This window comes from Rosa chinensis, chromosome 2, assembly GCF_002994745.2.
Source record: "Rosa chinensis cultivar Old Blush chromosome 2, RchiOBHm-V2, whole genome shotgun sequence".
NCBI lineage: Eukaryota > Viridiplantae > Streptophyta > Magnoliopsida > Rosales > Rosaceae > Rosa > Rosa chinensis.
The window spans coordinates 3662756-3679169 of NC_037089.1; the positions used below are offsets into that span (position 1 = coordinate 3662756).

The following is a 16414-nucleotide window of genomic DNA, read 5'->3' on the forward strand; positions in this document are numbered from 1 at the left end:
AAGACAGACCCGCCGCCGACGGTGATAAAAAAGAAGAAGAAAGGAAAGTGATTAAAATTCCTGCCGAGTATAAGTGCAAGGTTGTGAGAATTCTTCCTCCTATTGACAGGGAAAAACTTTGTTTCGAATTCAAGATTCAGGTCTTCTCTAGTGAGATTGGTGAGTGGAGAGAATCAGTAGTATCATGTCCACGCGGCTTTATCTTTCGCCAACTTGTGTCCCAATTTGGCGTTGCTACCAATGGAATGCTATATTGGTGTGATTATAAGCATGGTGATCTGCTCGGGTTGGGACCGTTGATGATCAACAACAAGAGTACTACCGCTAATGGTGATTTTGGCTATCAATTTCATGTTATTAAACTTGATCAGCAGCTTGATCTTCATTTTTCTTCATTTTATTACCTTCGTGGGCACCGAGGACGTCTGCAGTTGGTGCAGACGGTGAAGAATGAGCTCCCCGTAGGCGCTAGGCTATTGGTTTGGGAGTTGGAAAAAGAAGAACTAGAACAAATCGCGGTACAAGGGGGTGGAGAACTGGGTCAGAAACACTGGAAAACTTATAATATACTGGACCAAGTAATACTTACTAGGGTGAGGTATGTAGGTTTTGATCCAAATGATTTGGATATATGTTTTTTGTCTGTAGCAGATGAATATGATAACCTACCTGTCATTTACAAGTGCAACATTCACACAGGAGAATGGTCCAAGACAGAAAAAAGTTTTGATGGGCGTCCATTACAACTTATGCTCCCATGGCGGCCTACACCAGTTCCTACAATTTCTATTCCCATGCCGAATAGAAATATTGGGATCAATGGGAGTGAGGACGAGGTTACTGCGCTGAGGGATAGAGCAACACCAAGAGTAGTGAAAAAGGTAAAGAAGACCAAAGATGGGAATGGTGTTGTGAATGGAGAGGAGGGTATGGGTTTTCAAGCTTCAAGGTTAAGTGGTAGAAAGGATGACACTGATGTGGTGAAGGGTGGTTCGACATAGAGTTTCAAGGCGGTGGATGCAGTAGCCCCAGTTAATGAGGCATGCGAGATAGCGCGCTTTTGGAAACATGCAAAAATTCCTCAGAGATTGGGTCAAATTCCTAAGCCAAAAGCTCCCTCAAGTTCCTAGCTAAGTGAAGTACTAATTCATCATACAGTTGATAATGAACCATTCGATGAGTATCATATCATTAACCATTGTTATTGCATTTTCATACATTTTGATTTAGTGTGTAATCAATAAAATTTACTTTTTGTCGAATATAAGGTTATTATATGTGCACATCTGTGACGTGCTGAGTTCAGTATGAACGCAAATAGCCCCCATAACTGAAGGAGTAAAACTTCATTAATTATCATTATAAATACGATACATAATTGTCTGTAGAATTATTGAACTTCTTAAATGGTTCTAATTAGGCACAAATTGAAGCAGGGTCTGTACGTGCTTATCAGTTTGCTCCCTAGCTAGCATAATTTGGATCACTAGTCATGGCTCGAGTCTTCGGCCTTTTTGACTGGTCTGAAGAGTCACTAGACATGATTGCTCCGCAACTGCATGTACGTTGACACAGACACATCATGATGGAGCCTTCTTAATTTGGATCATGAATGTAATGTGACTGATTAATGTTAGGCTCGTTGTGACCCAACTCAGTTTCCTACCCGATTTAGGACTCTTGGAGCCTTTCCTTCAAACTTTACTGAATGAAAAAGAGATTGGAGATGTCAGACTTGCTGCCTTCTTGAAGAACAATATCATTCTCCATAATGAAAAAAAAAACTATGCATGAGAGGTAAAGTGCGGAGGATTAAGATATTGAATTTTGATACCCGCTCTGATACCATGAAAGAAGAGAATGTCGGGTGAAGATGATTTCCATTAATACGTACAGTGAAAATTCATACAAGAGATGTCTTAGCTTGCAAGACTAGTGTTACAGTAATTAATACAGGAAAAGAATCCTATGTAATCTCCTAATACACGATACTTTCCCACAGTTTCCTACGCGATTTAGGACTCTTGGAGCCTTTCCTTCAAAGTAAAGATTATATATAATTATCCTTTATGACTCTAAATCCTATTTCAAAAGGGATTGATTGTGAGTCTATAATAGGATGCTAGAAACAACAAATTTGTGGGTCAATTGAAAATTTAAAAGAGAAGGTACGTTCAGAGAAAAATCTTGAGTTGCAAGCTTAGGAGATAATCATGCTATGTCAAGTTCAATGAGAGGCGATGATAGAAATATTGCTACCAAATGAATATGTAGCAGAATATCAGAACCAGCTTCCTCTGATAGCTTGAGACAATCAAAAACAATAATAGCAGCAGAAAGACCATCATCAACCACTGTTTATGATATCCCAAAAGAATTATTAGTTGAAATCATTTGTCGACTACCCAGCGCTAAATTTGTTTGTCGATGCAAGCGTGTTTCAAAGAGTTGGTGCACTCTCATATCGGATCCTTATTTCATTGGCCGCTTTCTGTGGCTCCAAAGAAAAAAGCAAACCGCAATACTTGGTACTATTATAAGCGAATGTGGGAATGAACTCCTTATCACAGAAGTGTTTCCAAGGATGAAAAGTTTCTTCAATTTGATGAAAAAAGTTCCACGAGTGCTAGCTACATGGAATGACTTGGTTCTCTGCTGCACAGACAATGAAGATCACTGTGATTATTACATCGGCAATCCACGGACCATGCAACTGGTTAGTCTTCCTCCCACACCTCGATACCGCCCTCTAGAGCCTGCTGTGGGATTCATGTGTAAGCCTTACTATAAGGAAGAAGAAGACAATATTGTTGTCGTTGAAAGTGATCAACAAGAAGAAGAAAGGAAGGTAATTAAAACTAATGCCAAGTATAAGTGCAGGATTGTGGGAATTCTTCCTCCTGATGAGCCGAGTGAACGTTGTTTCGAATTTAACATTCAAGTCTTCTCTAGTGAGACTGGTGAATGGAGAGACTCAGTAGTGTCATGTCGACAAGGCTTTGTTTTTGGCCAACTTGGGTCTGAATTTGGCGTTGCTACCAATGAAATGCTATATTGGAATGCTACGAATGGTGATCTACTTGGGTTGGGACCGGTGATGACCATCAAGAGGATTACTACTACCAATGGTGATAATGAATGCTATCAATTTCATGTTATTGAATTTGATCAGCATGATGATGTTCCTTATCCTAAACCTTATTGCCTTGGCTTGCACCGAGGACGTCTGCAGTTGGTGCGTAAGGTGTGTGATCAGGTCCGCGATACGACCGGAGCTAGGCTATTGATTTGGGAGTTGAATAAAGAAGAACTAGAACAAATGGCGGTGGAGTGTGTCTGATGTGCTTTTATCTACAGAGGCACTTCAATCTCCCCTGCTGCGACAATCCAAGCTGTAATGAAGCTTGTTCTTGATTTTTGTGGAGTCTCTTCTCCCTTGGCGTGCAATCGTTTGCTTCCCGAGTTGATATCGGCTTGGTCTCCCCCGCCAGTTCATTTTGTCAAAATCAACTGTGATGCTTCTTGGATTGAAGGATCGAATATCTCTGGCATAGGATGTGTTTTGCGTGACTCTCGGGGTCGGTTCCGTGCTGGGTGTAGTAGGAGCAAATTCTGTAATTCAGTGATAGAAGCAGAAGCAACAGCTGTTATTGATGGCTTGAACTTCGCTATTGATCTGAATATCCCTAAAGTGATCATGGAGAGTGATTCTTTAGAGGTAATTAGCTGCATCAACAATCCAATTTCGAAATGTAATTGGAAGATTTTTCCTCTGTTGAAAGAAATCAGACAAAAGGCTCTTCTTTTTGCAAATGCTCGGTGGGAATGGATTCCCCGTAAAGCGAATGCCGCTGCACACTTGACGGCTTCTCTTGCAAAGAAGGAGGTGGGTCTGCAAAGATGGGTCGATCGACCACCACCTTCACTCTTACGTGTCCTCAGAAGTGATGGGTTGCCTGGTCCTCCATGAATTCTTTGTTCATTTCTTTTGTTTTTGTTTGTTTGTTTTGAGGCTCTCCTTCCTTGTTCTGTTCATGTCGAACAGGCGGTGGGAGGGTTGATTTTTCCTCTCTTTTGTTGCTATGTTTTTGGGCTGTTTTGGGCCTTCCCCTTGGGCTTTTCCTTGGGTGTTTCAATTGATTGAAGTCTATTCACCAAAAAAAAAAAAGGAATATGGCGGTGAAAGTGGGTGGAAAACTGGCACGGGAACATAGGATTACTGGACCAAGAACTTCCGGAGGGTACTAATAGGGTGACCTATATTGCTTTCGACCCAAATGAGTTGGAAATATGTTATGTATGTTTAATAAATCATGGACCAATGGTCAGTTACAAGTGCAGCATTCACACAGGAAAACAAGCTATGATAAATATGTGTTTTGCTGGCAGGAACATATATATTACATTTTAGGCTCATGACATGGTGGCCTACACCAGTTCCTATAATTTCTGTTCCCATGCCGGATGGCAATGAGGAAGATGTTGCGAGGGAGATATCAAAATCAAGAGAGAAAAAAGGTGAAGAACACCAAAGATGGGATGTTGTAAATGTAGAGGAGGGTATGGGTTTTCAAGCTTGAAGGTTGAGTAGCAGAAAGAATGGCATTGATGTTGAGAAGGGTGGTGTGAAAGAGATTCAAGGCCGGCGGTCGATGTAGTAGCCCGGCCCCAGCAAATTAATAATGCTACTATAGAAGTGCATGTGGTTCGAATTTCACTTCGTCGAGCAAGACGGAACTTGAGGAAACAAGACAAACCACCACGCGAGAGATTATTCATGGTGCTTTTTGAAATTAACATGCAAAAATTTCTTAAAGATTGGATCAAATTCCTAAGCCAAAAGCGTCCTCAAGGTCCTAACCAGCCAAGTGAATGCTAATTTGTTTCGCACAATATACGTTTGAGAAATGCTAGATTACAAGAAACTAGTTTCGACCTCCACACAGTCGTGTACCTTAGCCATCACCACGTACACACTTCATATTGACCCATTCAATGATCATAATTGTCCTTGTTGATGCATTCTATACGTTTTGACTGTTGTGCGGAAGCGACAAATGATTCCCACATACACGGATTCAATAATGCTGATACTCCCCCCACTTTAGCCACCCGGTGCAGAACGGATATGGGGTTTTAATACAAAATGCCTTGGCATTAGTGTGTGTGATACCATTCCTTATAACTCAAGGATGACTCTTCACCTTTCTGATATGGGATTCCAAATTGCTCTAATCTAAGCCACACTTTTCCAACAATCTCCACCTTGGCGTGATTCGAGCCATCTCCAATTGTCTCATGATCTGAATTCCAATAGATCCACCTTGACCACAAGCATCCAATTCCAAATCTTGCAAATCTTGTGATCCCAATCCAAACGGGAGCTCCTCCAAATTGCAACTCGATCGTATGAGACACCAAGTCCCAAGTGTAACCTGGCTCTGATACCAGTTTGTTGTGCAGAAGCGACAAATGATTCCCACACACACGGATCCAATAATGCAGATACTCCCCCCCACTTTAGCCACCCGGTGCAGAACGGGTATGGGGTTTTAATACAAAAGGTCTCGGCATTAGTGTGTGTGGTACCATTCCTTATAACCCAAGGATGACTCTTCACCTTTTTGATATGGGATTCCAAATTGCTCTAATCTTCCACACTTTTCCAACATTGACTACTGACCGATGATCAAGATTGACATGTTTTCCAGTATAGGTGGCATATTGAAACCATGTTATGCATTAACTTTTTTAATCATTACAAAGATGAGAATTTTAACATTTGAAATGTACATGTGAATGATTCATATATGTGAGCCTCTTTTCCAATCCTTCCTCACTTGACTTTCAACCAGATTTAAAGCCACCCATTAGAAGTGATAGCAGAACTCGATTGAGGCTCGTCGGCATATCTGCGTGACCAACACTCGTCTCCGCCATCTACGATCTCCATAATTCCATAGAGATCGCAAATAGGCCCCCAGAACCCAGAGCCCTCCTCCTAGTTCTATCTCAAACTTCATTGCCATTACAAATACGATACACATTTAGTGTCCTCCAGCGTTATTGAAATTCTTAGATGATTCTAACATTCACAATATCACAAATTGGAGTAGGGTATGGACGTGTTGACTACGGTGAAGCATACCAGTCTGGTCCCTAGCTAATATGAATGCATCTAAAGTCATGGCCTGAGTCTTTGCCTTTTTTGACTGGTTGGAGCATCACTAGCTGTTACTCACTCTCAACGGACCCATGCATGCCAATAATTTCCACGTACTCGATTCAATTCCAGACATGATTGATTTCTCTGCAACGGCATGGACATTGACACAGCTAGTATGATGATGGAGCCTTCTTAATTTGGATCGATTACATTCATGTGGTTCATTATTTTCAAGCCTGGAAATAAGCTCATAAAATGCTTGAGCTCTATATATATATATATATATATAATAGACTTATCTGATTATTAACCTTCCTAGATATTTACAAGACTGCAACCACGTACTGATCAGATCTCCACATCATACCAAAGGACAGTCTCAACCAACTCGATTATGATTAAGCAAATTAATCGAATTTGATTTGTTTGTTAATTAATATTAAAGAGTCTGAACGTAATCGTGCATAATTTCCATGATTACCAAACATAAGTTGACCAGAAGCTTCCAAAGGCGGATCGGAGGCTGCTGAGGCAGTAGCCTGGAAAGTTCAGTGACGCTAAAGAAAAGTATATCAAACAACTAAAGTATACGAATCTATTTGTATAGACGAAAATATGAAAATGACATTTTTCTTGTTCGTTGAAGATGACAATTTTATCCGTCGATTAATAAACGTTAACGTACAAGTAGGGCTGTCAATGGGTCGTGTTGGGTTGGGTTCGTGTCAGGTCAAGGTATATGTCGTATCGCAAGATACAAACTCAAACCCAACCCATTTAATAATCGTGTCAAAAATTTAAACTCAAACCCAACCTATTTATTAAACGGGTTACCCATTTCCAACCCGCTTAACCCATTTAATAAATAGGTTGTGTCGTGTTTGATAAAATGATCTATTCAAGGGTTAATAATGCGACCCATTTAACTAAAAAAATGCATAAATTGATTAAATTCACTAAAAACTACACAAGGTGAAGAATATAAATAATTATATATAATTCATAAATAATTAAAGCCAATAATTATGAAGTAAAATATTTCAAAATTGTCTAATCATATGATCAAATACTCCCAACGTCTAAAATTTCAAGAAAAAGTATAGCATAATCGGGTTATACGGGTTCACTTCGTGTTGGCGGGTTGACCCGTGGCCGACCCATTTATTAAATGGGTCATAGCGGGTTGACCCATGGCTGACCCGCTTTTTAATCGTGCGGGTTCAACCCGCTTTATTTCGTGCGGGTTCAACCCGCTTTATTTCGTGCGGGTTTCGAGTCGTGTTATCGGGTCGTGTCGGAATTGACAGCCCTACGTACAAGTCGCTACTGACCAATCAAAAGCGTTTTTAGAATGCGTAATTACATTTGACAAAAATTTAACGCATTTTCACCGCCATGGATCGCTCCAGCTAGGGATGGCAATGGGAGGGTAGGGTAAGGGGATTAAATTACCATCTCCATACCCGACTTCATTTCTCATCCCCTTACCCACCCCTATCCCCGTAATAAGAAACTGGGGATTCCCCGTCCCCGTCCCCATGGGGGATTAGGTCCCCGTACCCGCCCCAATCCCCGTTAACAATATTATTAATTTATTATATAAAAATTCATACAAATAATTATTGATTGTAAAGTATGAAGTTAAAATCAAACATCAACATAAGATAAATTATTTATTTCAATCAAACAAAAACAAATATAAGTTTCGCTTAAAAAAGAACAATAAAAGTTTGCATTCGACAAAAAAATTCCACAATCAACTGCTTAGTATAACTTAACAACTCCAACAAGGTGAATTGAATAATATAAAAAATATATTGACATGATTTAAATACTAACAAAAAGATGAAGTTTACATAGATATTTATTTATAAATAATATCAAAAATATAATATATATTAGATAATTCTTATTGGGTGGGTATGAGGATGAGGATCAAAATACCATTCCCGCCCCGTACCCGATTTCAGAATTCGAATACTGGGGATCCCCATCTCCGTTACCCGATTTCCCCCAAATTTCTCCCCATTAGGGTCGAATACCCGATGGGTACCCTACCCAATGGGGATTATTGTCATCCCTAGCTCCGGCTGGTTACCTTCCGCTGATGAATATATGAAACACAATCCAAACCCAAATCACACCCTGCATATAAAAAAAGAAAAAATTCAGTGCATAACAGATGCAACTTCTCTTCTATATATTCACTCCTGGAGAAAATTTCTGCATCTCTTTTGTAATTCGAGGGTAAGAAGAAACCAAGGAATGCATAAACTTTCCCTTATTTAGTTTTCTAATCTTTACTCTATACCATTAGATTTAGATCCAATAGTGGGTGGCAACAAATTAATTACTGGCTACCAAGTGACGAAGAAACCGCTATATCAATGTATACTCATACAATCATACTTATACATACCAAATGCATCTTAATTACAGCGTTAAGAACTAGGGATCAAGTTAATTAGTAATACCTTCCACATTCTCAAAAAATAAAATAAAAAAAAGTTAATTAGTAATACCATCACACTACCAATTTTGTACTTTTGTTCTATAAGGACAAGTTGAAGAATATTAGATCATATTAGGTGAAACTCAATGAATGTGAGGAAATCTATCAATTAAATTAACTTTTTTACTTACTGTTGAAATTCAATGTTGATGGAAGTAGCCGTTGAGTTGGCAATAGCAGCGAAAGCCGTCTGAGACAACACCATGGTGGTGCCATCCGCCGACGGCTTCGAAGCAACGCCGGCAGCATAGTCCACAATTCTTATCTGAATCGTCGTGTCCGGAATACACGTCCCCGTTACGGCCGCGCTAATGCATCTCACCAAGTACTGCCTCCCACACGAAGCTCCATTGTCCCATATTCCATCTCCGGCCGCCGCAAACAAATTACTCGACGGAAACTGTGACGAGTCGCTTCCATAACAGTCCGTGGCTAAAGGGGACAATACTTGCGTTAAGCGAAATGTCCATAATAACATAATTGGTTCATGAAGATAGGTAAATTAAGATGTAACTTACGTAGATATGGGGGAGAATACTGAGCAGCAGTGCCAACGTCGCCGTTTGAAGTTAGGAAAAGCAGTGTAAACAAGAGGATGATGAATAACGAAGGGAATAGCAAATTTTGTGGATGTGTTCTGGTCATTTTTCTGCAGGAATCCAGAAGGTTTTGGGGAGTTGGAAGATAAGCTTTGTAGTTGGATGGGAGGTGATTATTATTCTATTCCAAGTCAATGAGAACCTTTCTTAAGTTGGAATCCATTTAAGAATTGATGGCTTGACCAACTAATAACGCGGGTTCCGCCGTTAGCGTAAGCCACATGGTGACATGGTTATGAACTCATCTTACACGTTTACTCTTTGTTTCCCTGATTGAAGGTCGTACAAATATAACTCCATTGATTGAGGCGCTTTGAAAGCGTCATTTAGATGGCTCTTAATGTTGGTGGCGCCACCAATATGGCCAGAGGCGTTGCCTCCCTCTCTCTTTCCACATTTACCTCTTCGGTTCCGTGTTCTCCTATTTTGGCGGTTACCTTCCCAAGTAGAGCGATTATATGGACCAGAATGTCCAGAAGTATCCCTAAGATTAGGGTTTCGCTCATGGCGCCCTCTCTTAGAGGTGCGACTATAATTAGATTCCAGAATATGCTCTGTTTCCACAGATCTCGAATTATAGTTCTTCACAAAGATATTGTCATGCTTTTCAGCGACAGTCATAGCTCCAATGAGCTCATGAAACCTTGTGATCCGTCTTGCATTAACATCGATTCGATAGTTCTTAGCAACCATCAATGCAGAGACGGGGAAGGTAGAGAGAGTCTTCTCAATCAACATCGCATCTGTGATCTCTTTACCACAGAATTCCATTAAGGATTTAATGCGAAGTGCTTCCGAGTTATAGTCAAGAACTGACTTGAAATCACAGAAGCGGAGGCTATGTCATCTCACTTCTAGGTCAGGAAGCAAGGAGTCACAGACGTTGTCAAATCTTTCTTCGAGTGAGACCCACAGCCTTCTGGGGTCTTCTTCGTTCATATACTCATACTAGAGCGAATCATCCATATGACGAGTCATTAGAATGATGGCTTTCGCCTTATTTACCTCTAAGGCTGCTCTATTTGCTTCCAAAGCTTGAGCTTGCTCAACAGTTAGCACGTCCTGGCTAGGCTCGAGAATTATATCCAGGATTCCATCAGCCTTGAGATGCTGGCGGATATCACGAACCCACCTGTGATATCCAGAGCCAGTCGTTCCCAATGGAGCAAAGTCCAATTTGTTCAGGTTACTCATCCTGAAAGAGAACAAGAAATTAGGGTTAGTTTCGGAGCGAAATAGGCTACCACGAAAACATATGAAATTTCTGAGCGTAGTCGCTTCCAAGAAATTAGGAATTTCCGAGCCTAGTCGCTTCCAAGAAATTCGATTCCAAGAGATATTGGATTAGATCGAAACAGTGATGTAAGTGGTCGATCATAAATTCTCTACAAACTCTAAGTTTGGAGATCTCAACAAGCTCTAAGCTTGGAGTGAGCACGAACCCCCACAGTTCGGTTTAATTTGGTCTTCCCTATAATGAAGAAAGGGGGGTAGAAGAAGGGAGGTTGCAAGTCCTCGAAAAAGAAGAGAAATTGAATTTAAAAACTCTAAAAACGGGAACGTTTAATAAAAAAATACTTCGAAATAGGTTGCCGGAAAATTTGACCGGAAAAAGTGGTCGGAAAATGTCACCGGAAAATGGCCGGAAAAGTCATCGGAAAATCGTTGACCGGGGGTTGACTGGGGTTGACCGTTGACCTATGCTGACGTGGCGTGTGGGTCCATGTTTGCTGCCGTGGCAGTGGGTCCCTGTATGCTGACGTGTCTATGGGTCAGGGTGCTGATGTGGCAGTGGGTCAGGGTGCTGACGTGGCGGTGGGGTCTGCGTCAGTGGGCTTGGGCTTCTGGGCTTCTTTTGCTCTCTCCCTTTTTTTTTTTTTTTCCTCTCTTCTTCTTTTCTGCCGGTTCAAGATGCAGCAGATCAGGTGGCTGGTTCACGCCTTTTTAGGCCGGTTTTTGTACTTTTTCTTCCGGTTCCTGAAACGTCAGATCAATGGGCTTCTGCTACCAAAATTTGGTGGAAATTGGAGGTCTGGAAGATGGTGAACTAGTCTAAGAAATATTTATTGAGATGGTCTACAAACTACTCATTTCTTAAACCCAGAAATCATGAAGATCTGATCTAAATTGGTGAGGGGTTTTTTTTTCGATGACAATTGGTGAGAACTTACGTAGATATGGGGGAGAATACTGAGCAGCAGTGCCAACGTCGCCGTTTGAAGTTAGGAAAAGCTGTGTAAACAAGAGGATGATGAATAACGAAGGGAATAGCAAATTTTGTGGATGTGTTCTGGTCATTTTTCTGCAGGAATCCAGAAGGTTTTGGGGAGTTGGAAGATGAGCTTTGTTGTTGGATGGGAGGTGATTATTATTCTATTCCAAGTCAATGAGAACCTTTCTTAAGTTGGAATCCATTTAAGAATTGATGGCTTGGCCAACTAATAACGCGGGTTCCGCCGTTAGCGTAAGCCACATGGTTATGAACTCATCTTACACGTTTACCCTTTGTTTCCCTGATTGAAGGTCGTAGACTATTAAACGGGAAGCATCGACGTGCAATAATACCAGTATAAATGAAGAAAGGTTAGACAAAAACATTATTAGAATAAAAAGTTGACTACAAATATAAGTGCTAGGTCTCTTGAAATGCCGGTATATAAAATAATTATTTATTTTATTTTATTTTGAGAGTAAGGAATATGTATTATTAAACATATCTCATCTAGTCTAAGAAATATTTATTTTTAGATGGTCTACAAACTACTCATTTCCTAAACCCAGAAATCATGAAGATCTGAACTAAATTGGTGAGGGGTTTTTTTTTCGATGACAATTGGTGAGGGGCATGCTTCGCTTCCTATCGGGGGAATATATTACAATATAAACTAAGAAATTCAATGATCCTCCACCGAATAAGAAAGACTTTTTGCAGTTCATAATTCAATGCCTTCTCCATTCAATGATTTAGTGTGTAATCACATCGACATCGACATTCAATGATTGCTGTATCCAATAGTTTACTAGAGGAAAGTGAAATTGAAGCTGAATAGATGATGTAGACATTCAAGTCTAGTAATCACTGAAATTTGTACCAAAAAGATCCCAAACAAACAAAGGAACTTTGGTGCGTTTACAACAGTTAAAGAACTTGGCAAGATAAAGCAGTAACAACTAACACATCACTTCCACAGCTTACGCAGGGACATATTCTTCTCCGTCTCCTTCTTCATAACCTTAGCAACTGCCATCTCAAAGTCTTCTTGGGTTACATGCACTCTCCTCTCCCTCAGTGCAAACATTCCTGCTTCAGTGCAAACCGCCTGCAAGAAGGAAAAGATAACAACATGGTTAGATCTAATACGTCCAGACAAAACACCGACTTCCTAAATGACTTCCCCCTGTAAAAAGAAACACGATAATACCTTCAACTCAGCGCCAGAGGCGCCGTTCATTTTCTCCGCAATCTTCTTCAGGTCAATTCCACGCATTAAATTCATTCTTCTTGAATGGATTTTCAGAATGTCCCAACGAGACTCTTCGTTAGGGTTGGGAAATTCGATCTTTCTGTCTATGCGTCCTGGCCTCAGCAGGGCTTGATCCAGAATATCAATACGATTTGTAGCCATCAAAACCTGTCAAAGGTGCAATTGAAATACAATGGTGGTGGTTAGAATCGAAGATAATCTTCTGAAATATTATAGATTTTCAAAAGCCACATGATGTAGCATACCTTGATTTTGTTTGAGGCCTCAAATCCATCCAGTTGGTTAAGAAGCTCAAGCATAGTCCTCTGCACCTCGCTGTCCCCATTGCCACTGCCAGATTCCATGCGAGCAGATCCAATACTATCGATTTCATCCATAAAAATGATAGATGGAGCATGTTCCCTGTATGAATGTAGAAGTAAAGATGTGAGAAAATGGTGGGTGATATAACAGGAAGAACGATAAGGACTAATGAGCAGCAGATTATTAATTGATTAAAGATCCCATCCACAAATAATCTCTTTGCTGTAGAGAAAGGTGTTATATCCTAATCAAGAGCTTTAGTTTTATACTTTTTAACGTGGCTCTGAAAAAATGGCATTAAATTGTGCAGAGACTCTCCAAAAGAAATAGATCTCTTGTTTCAATCATACTAGGTGTACAATACAATACAAATTGCAATTGAAAGCTCATTCAAATTTGGAATTTCCCTACACAATTAGAGTCCCATCATAAAATCTGAGGATCTAATAAAGTTCAGTTAAAAAGCAACAAAATTCTGAAACCAAGCCGCATATTCACATGCCAACAGCGCAACATTTGGAAGAGTAGGATGCTTAAGAAGAGATTAAAACAAACCTGGCCATTACGAAAAGTTCTCTAACCATTCGGGAACCTTCCCCAATGTATTTCTGAACCAACTCTGAACCAGAAACCCTGATGAAAGTACAGTCAGTGTGATGAGCCACAGCCCTAGCCAACAAGGTTTTGCCAGTGCCGGGGGGACCATAAAGCAGGACTCCCTGTTGTACGAAAGGAGTTCCATGGAATTAGTGACTACCAGGTAAGCAAATAATAAAATGGCAGTAAATTGGCAACATAATTATACCTTTGGCTGAGCTATTCCAAGACTTTCAAACAATTCAGGATGTTTAATTGGAAGTTCAATGACCTGCGAAGATGAACATATATCATTTAGACATGTCAAAGAATGCTGAAGTAATATCACATAAACACAAGCCAAATTAGACAAATAAAGCAAGCAAAGAATCAAAATTCAAGCCAAATTTGAAACACAGACTGAGGTTGACCAGTGAAACGATAGAGATAATTAACCCTCAAGAGGGAAACAATCTTATCACCTGCTAGATGAGCTCTTAGTTATCTACCATAATGTAACATCTATAAGAAATAAGTAACACTTGGAATATGTGAACAATTTAATCCTTCTAATGTCATTATAAAACCAATAATTGCAGCTCAAAGAAAAGAAAAGAAAGCCAAGCAGAACTGTGGAAGAGAGGTGTTGTGCAGATCTTGATGCATGTGGAATTGTGGATTAAATGAAAAGAGAGGGAGAAGAAGAAAGATAAAACTGAAAAGGGTCGGCCAGAAAGCTATGTTTAATCTGACATTATATATATATATATATATATATATATATATATTTTTTTTTTTTTTTTTTTTTTTTTTTTTTTGAAAGGCTGATATTTTATATTTATCCAAACAATATTTGTAAGAGTGAAGACAGACAAGTAACTCGATTTATGCATGAAGGAGATATTAGTTAGTTAGGCGTATATCATATGAGATCTCAACGTATATACAGGTGGATAACTGAAAATGATAGCTATGTAGTGTATACAGTACTAAAGTAATATCGCAAAATGCAAGCTACATTAGACAAATGTAGCAAGCAAAGAATCTAAATTCAAGAGTAAGAATGTGCAGAAGAAAACCTCTTTGATTTCTTTAATCTGCTGATCCAGACCACCAATCATATCATATGTAGAATCTGGAACCTTTTCCACTTTCATCAGATTGACGAGAGGATCTACTTTGCTTGGCAGCACTAAATGAAGAACATAGCTGTCATTGCGTAGAGCCACTCTTGTAGATGGTGTGATCTTTGTGATATCAATGTTCTTATCAATATCAACCACATACTTCCCTTCCGGATGAACCTGGAATTGTAAGAAACAAAGCAGGTCAAAAATTCTGTCAAGTAACTAATATCATTGTTATCCAATTACAGAAAGAGTGTAAACTATATCACACTGTTAGTAAAAACACACAGCAACTTACCTTAACCAAAACCTTGTTCTTTCCCATGACGTTGACAACCTCACCGACATAGGACCCAGGCTCCTGAAGAAGTTGTAGTTCTTCCCTGAGCATTCTCACTGTTCAAAACACATAAACATTGAACGATCAATCCAATAACTCAGTTAAGTAATATACCAAAGAAAGCAAAATCATAAACAAAGATCACAAAAGGTTCCAACATCTTCTCGAATAATTCTAGTGCACTTGTTTACTCATCTTATTCAGCAAGATATAAACTTTACCCCAGATATCAGTAACCCAACCCCAAAAATCAAATCTTTGCCCTAATTTTCTCCCTACAGAAAGCAAAAGCCAGACCTTTTCATAATCAATCAACAATAGCTACGAACCCAATCAAATTATATCAGCAAGCCCTAAACTCAGACTAAATTAAAGAAACAAAATCTAAAATTCGCCTCAATTGAGAACCAATACCACTCGAAACAAACCCTAAACAGTCGAATTGAAATTTCCAGAACCAATTACTAGGGTTAGGGTTAGGGGTTCGAAAAATTGAACTTTAAATTAGAAAATAGAAGCGCACCTCTGGAATTGAGCTCGTTCCGCTGAGCCTCGAGCCGATTGAGATTGTGGGTCTTCTGGCGGACCTGGAGCTGGAGCTCGTGAATGTGTTGGAGATAGTAAGGGCGGAGCCCCTCGCCGAGTTTGGAGGCGGCGAGCTTGGCGGAGCAGGTGTCCTCCGGCACGGCCTCGACGGGCTTGGTCTCGACGCCGACGGCAGCCATCGCGATCAAGCAAAAGCACTACTCTTGTTGTTGTTGTTATTCGAATCGAAATCGAAAGATGTGAGATTTGAGAACCCCCAAGAGTTTGATGTCGTTTGGGTTCAACTAAAGTGAGAGAGCTTGTTTATTTATGGGAGGGTTTCTTTTTGGTTAAGCCAGCTTTGGGTTGTGCCACGACGCCCTTGTAGGGGTAGGAGAAGGATTTAAAAGATTGGGCACAAATTAGGAATTACCGAATTAGTGCAAATTGAGGAATTCTTTTCAGTTATGTTAGTGAATTAGTAATACATTTATACAGTCTGTATTCAAATAAAGTCATACTAATCCTCTACTGAAGGTTAGTGGAACTTAAACGCTGAGCATGGGAGTTTCATGATTAGCCGCTCGGCCAACCTTACCGCATCAGGTGATAAATAATTAAAGACAATTTTTATCTCAGAGAAGTTGAAAACTTGAAATTCTTGTTGTATGATTTGTTATTTGGACTAGAAATACTTGCATATAATGGAAGGTTAGGTTTTGAGGGTGGGAGCAAAGTATGCGAATGAGTCTATAATTACTGATAAAAAAACTAATAACTA

At 39.8% G+C, this 16414-nt stretch overlaps 2 protein-coding genes across 3 annotated transcripts; both read right to left on the reverse strand.

Moving 5' to 3' along the window:
* Nucleotides 1–8085: 8085 nt before the first annotated feature.
* LOC112186664 (EG45-like domain containing protein) lies at nt 8086–11838 on the reverse strand. Of its 2 annotated transcripts, none has more exons than XM_024325161.2 (3): nt 11449–11838; nt 8810–9110; nt 8086–8311 (listed from the first exon to the last, which is right to left on the reverse strand). In XM_024325161.2, exons 1-3 carry the CDS (start codon nt 11573–11575, stop codon nt 8305–8307), a joined length of 435 nt encoding a protein of 144 aa, XP_024180929.1. In that variant the 5' UTR covers nt 11576–11838; the 3' UTR covers nt 8086–8304. The 2 variants fall into 2 exon arrangements, with proteins under 2 accessions (XP_024180929.1, XP_040370509.1); XM_040514575.1 differs by lacking the exon at nt 11449–11838 and adding an exon at nt 9197–9464.
* Nucleotides 11839–12277: 439 nt separating this feature from the next.
* LOC112186662 (26S proteasome regulatory subunit 8 homolog A) lies at nt 12278–15833 on the reverse strand. The gene is made up of 8 exons (XM_024325158.1): nt 15632–15833; nt 15067–15164; nt 14721–14945; nt 13871–13933; nt 13621–13784; nt 13008–13164; nt 12700–12909; nt 12278–12597 (listed from the first exon to the last, which is right to left on the reverse strand). Exons 1-8 carry the CDS (start codon nt 15831–15833, stop codon nt 12457–12459), a joined length of 1260 nt encoding a protein of 419 aa, XP_024180926.1. The 3' UTR covers nt 12278–12456.
* Between the last annotated feature and the right edge of the window lie 581 nt (nt 15834–16414).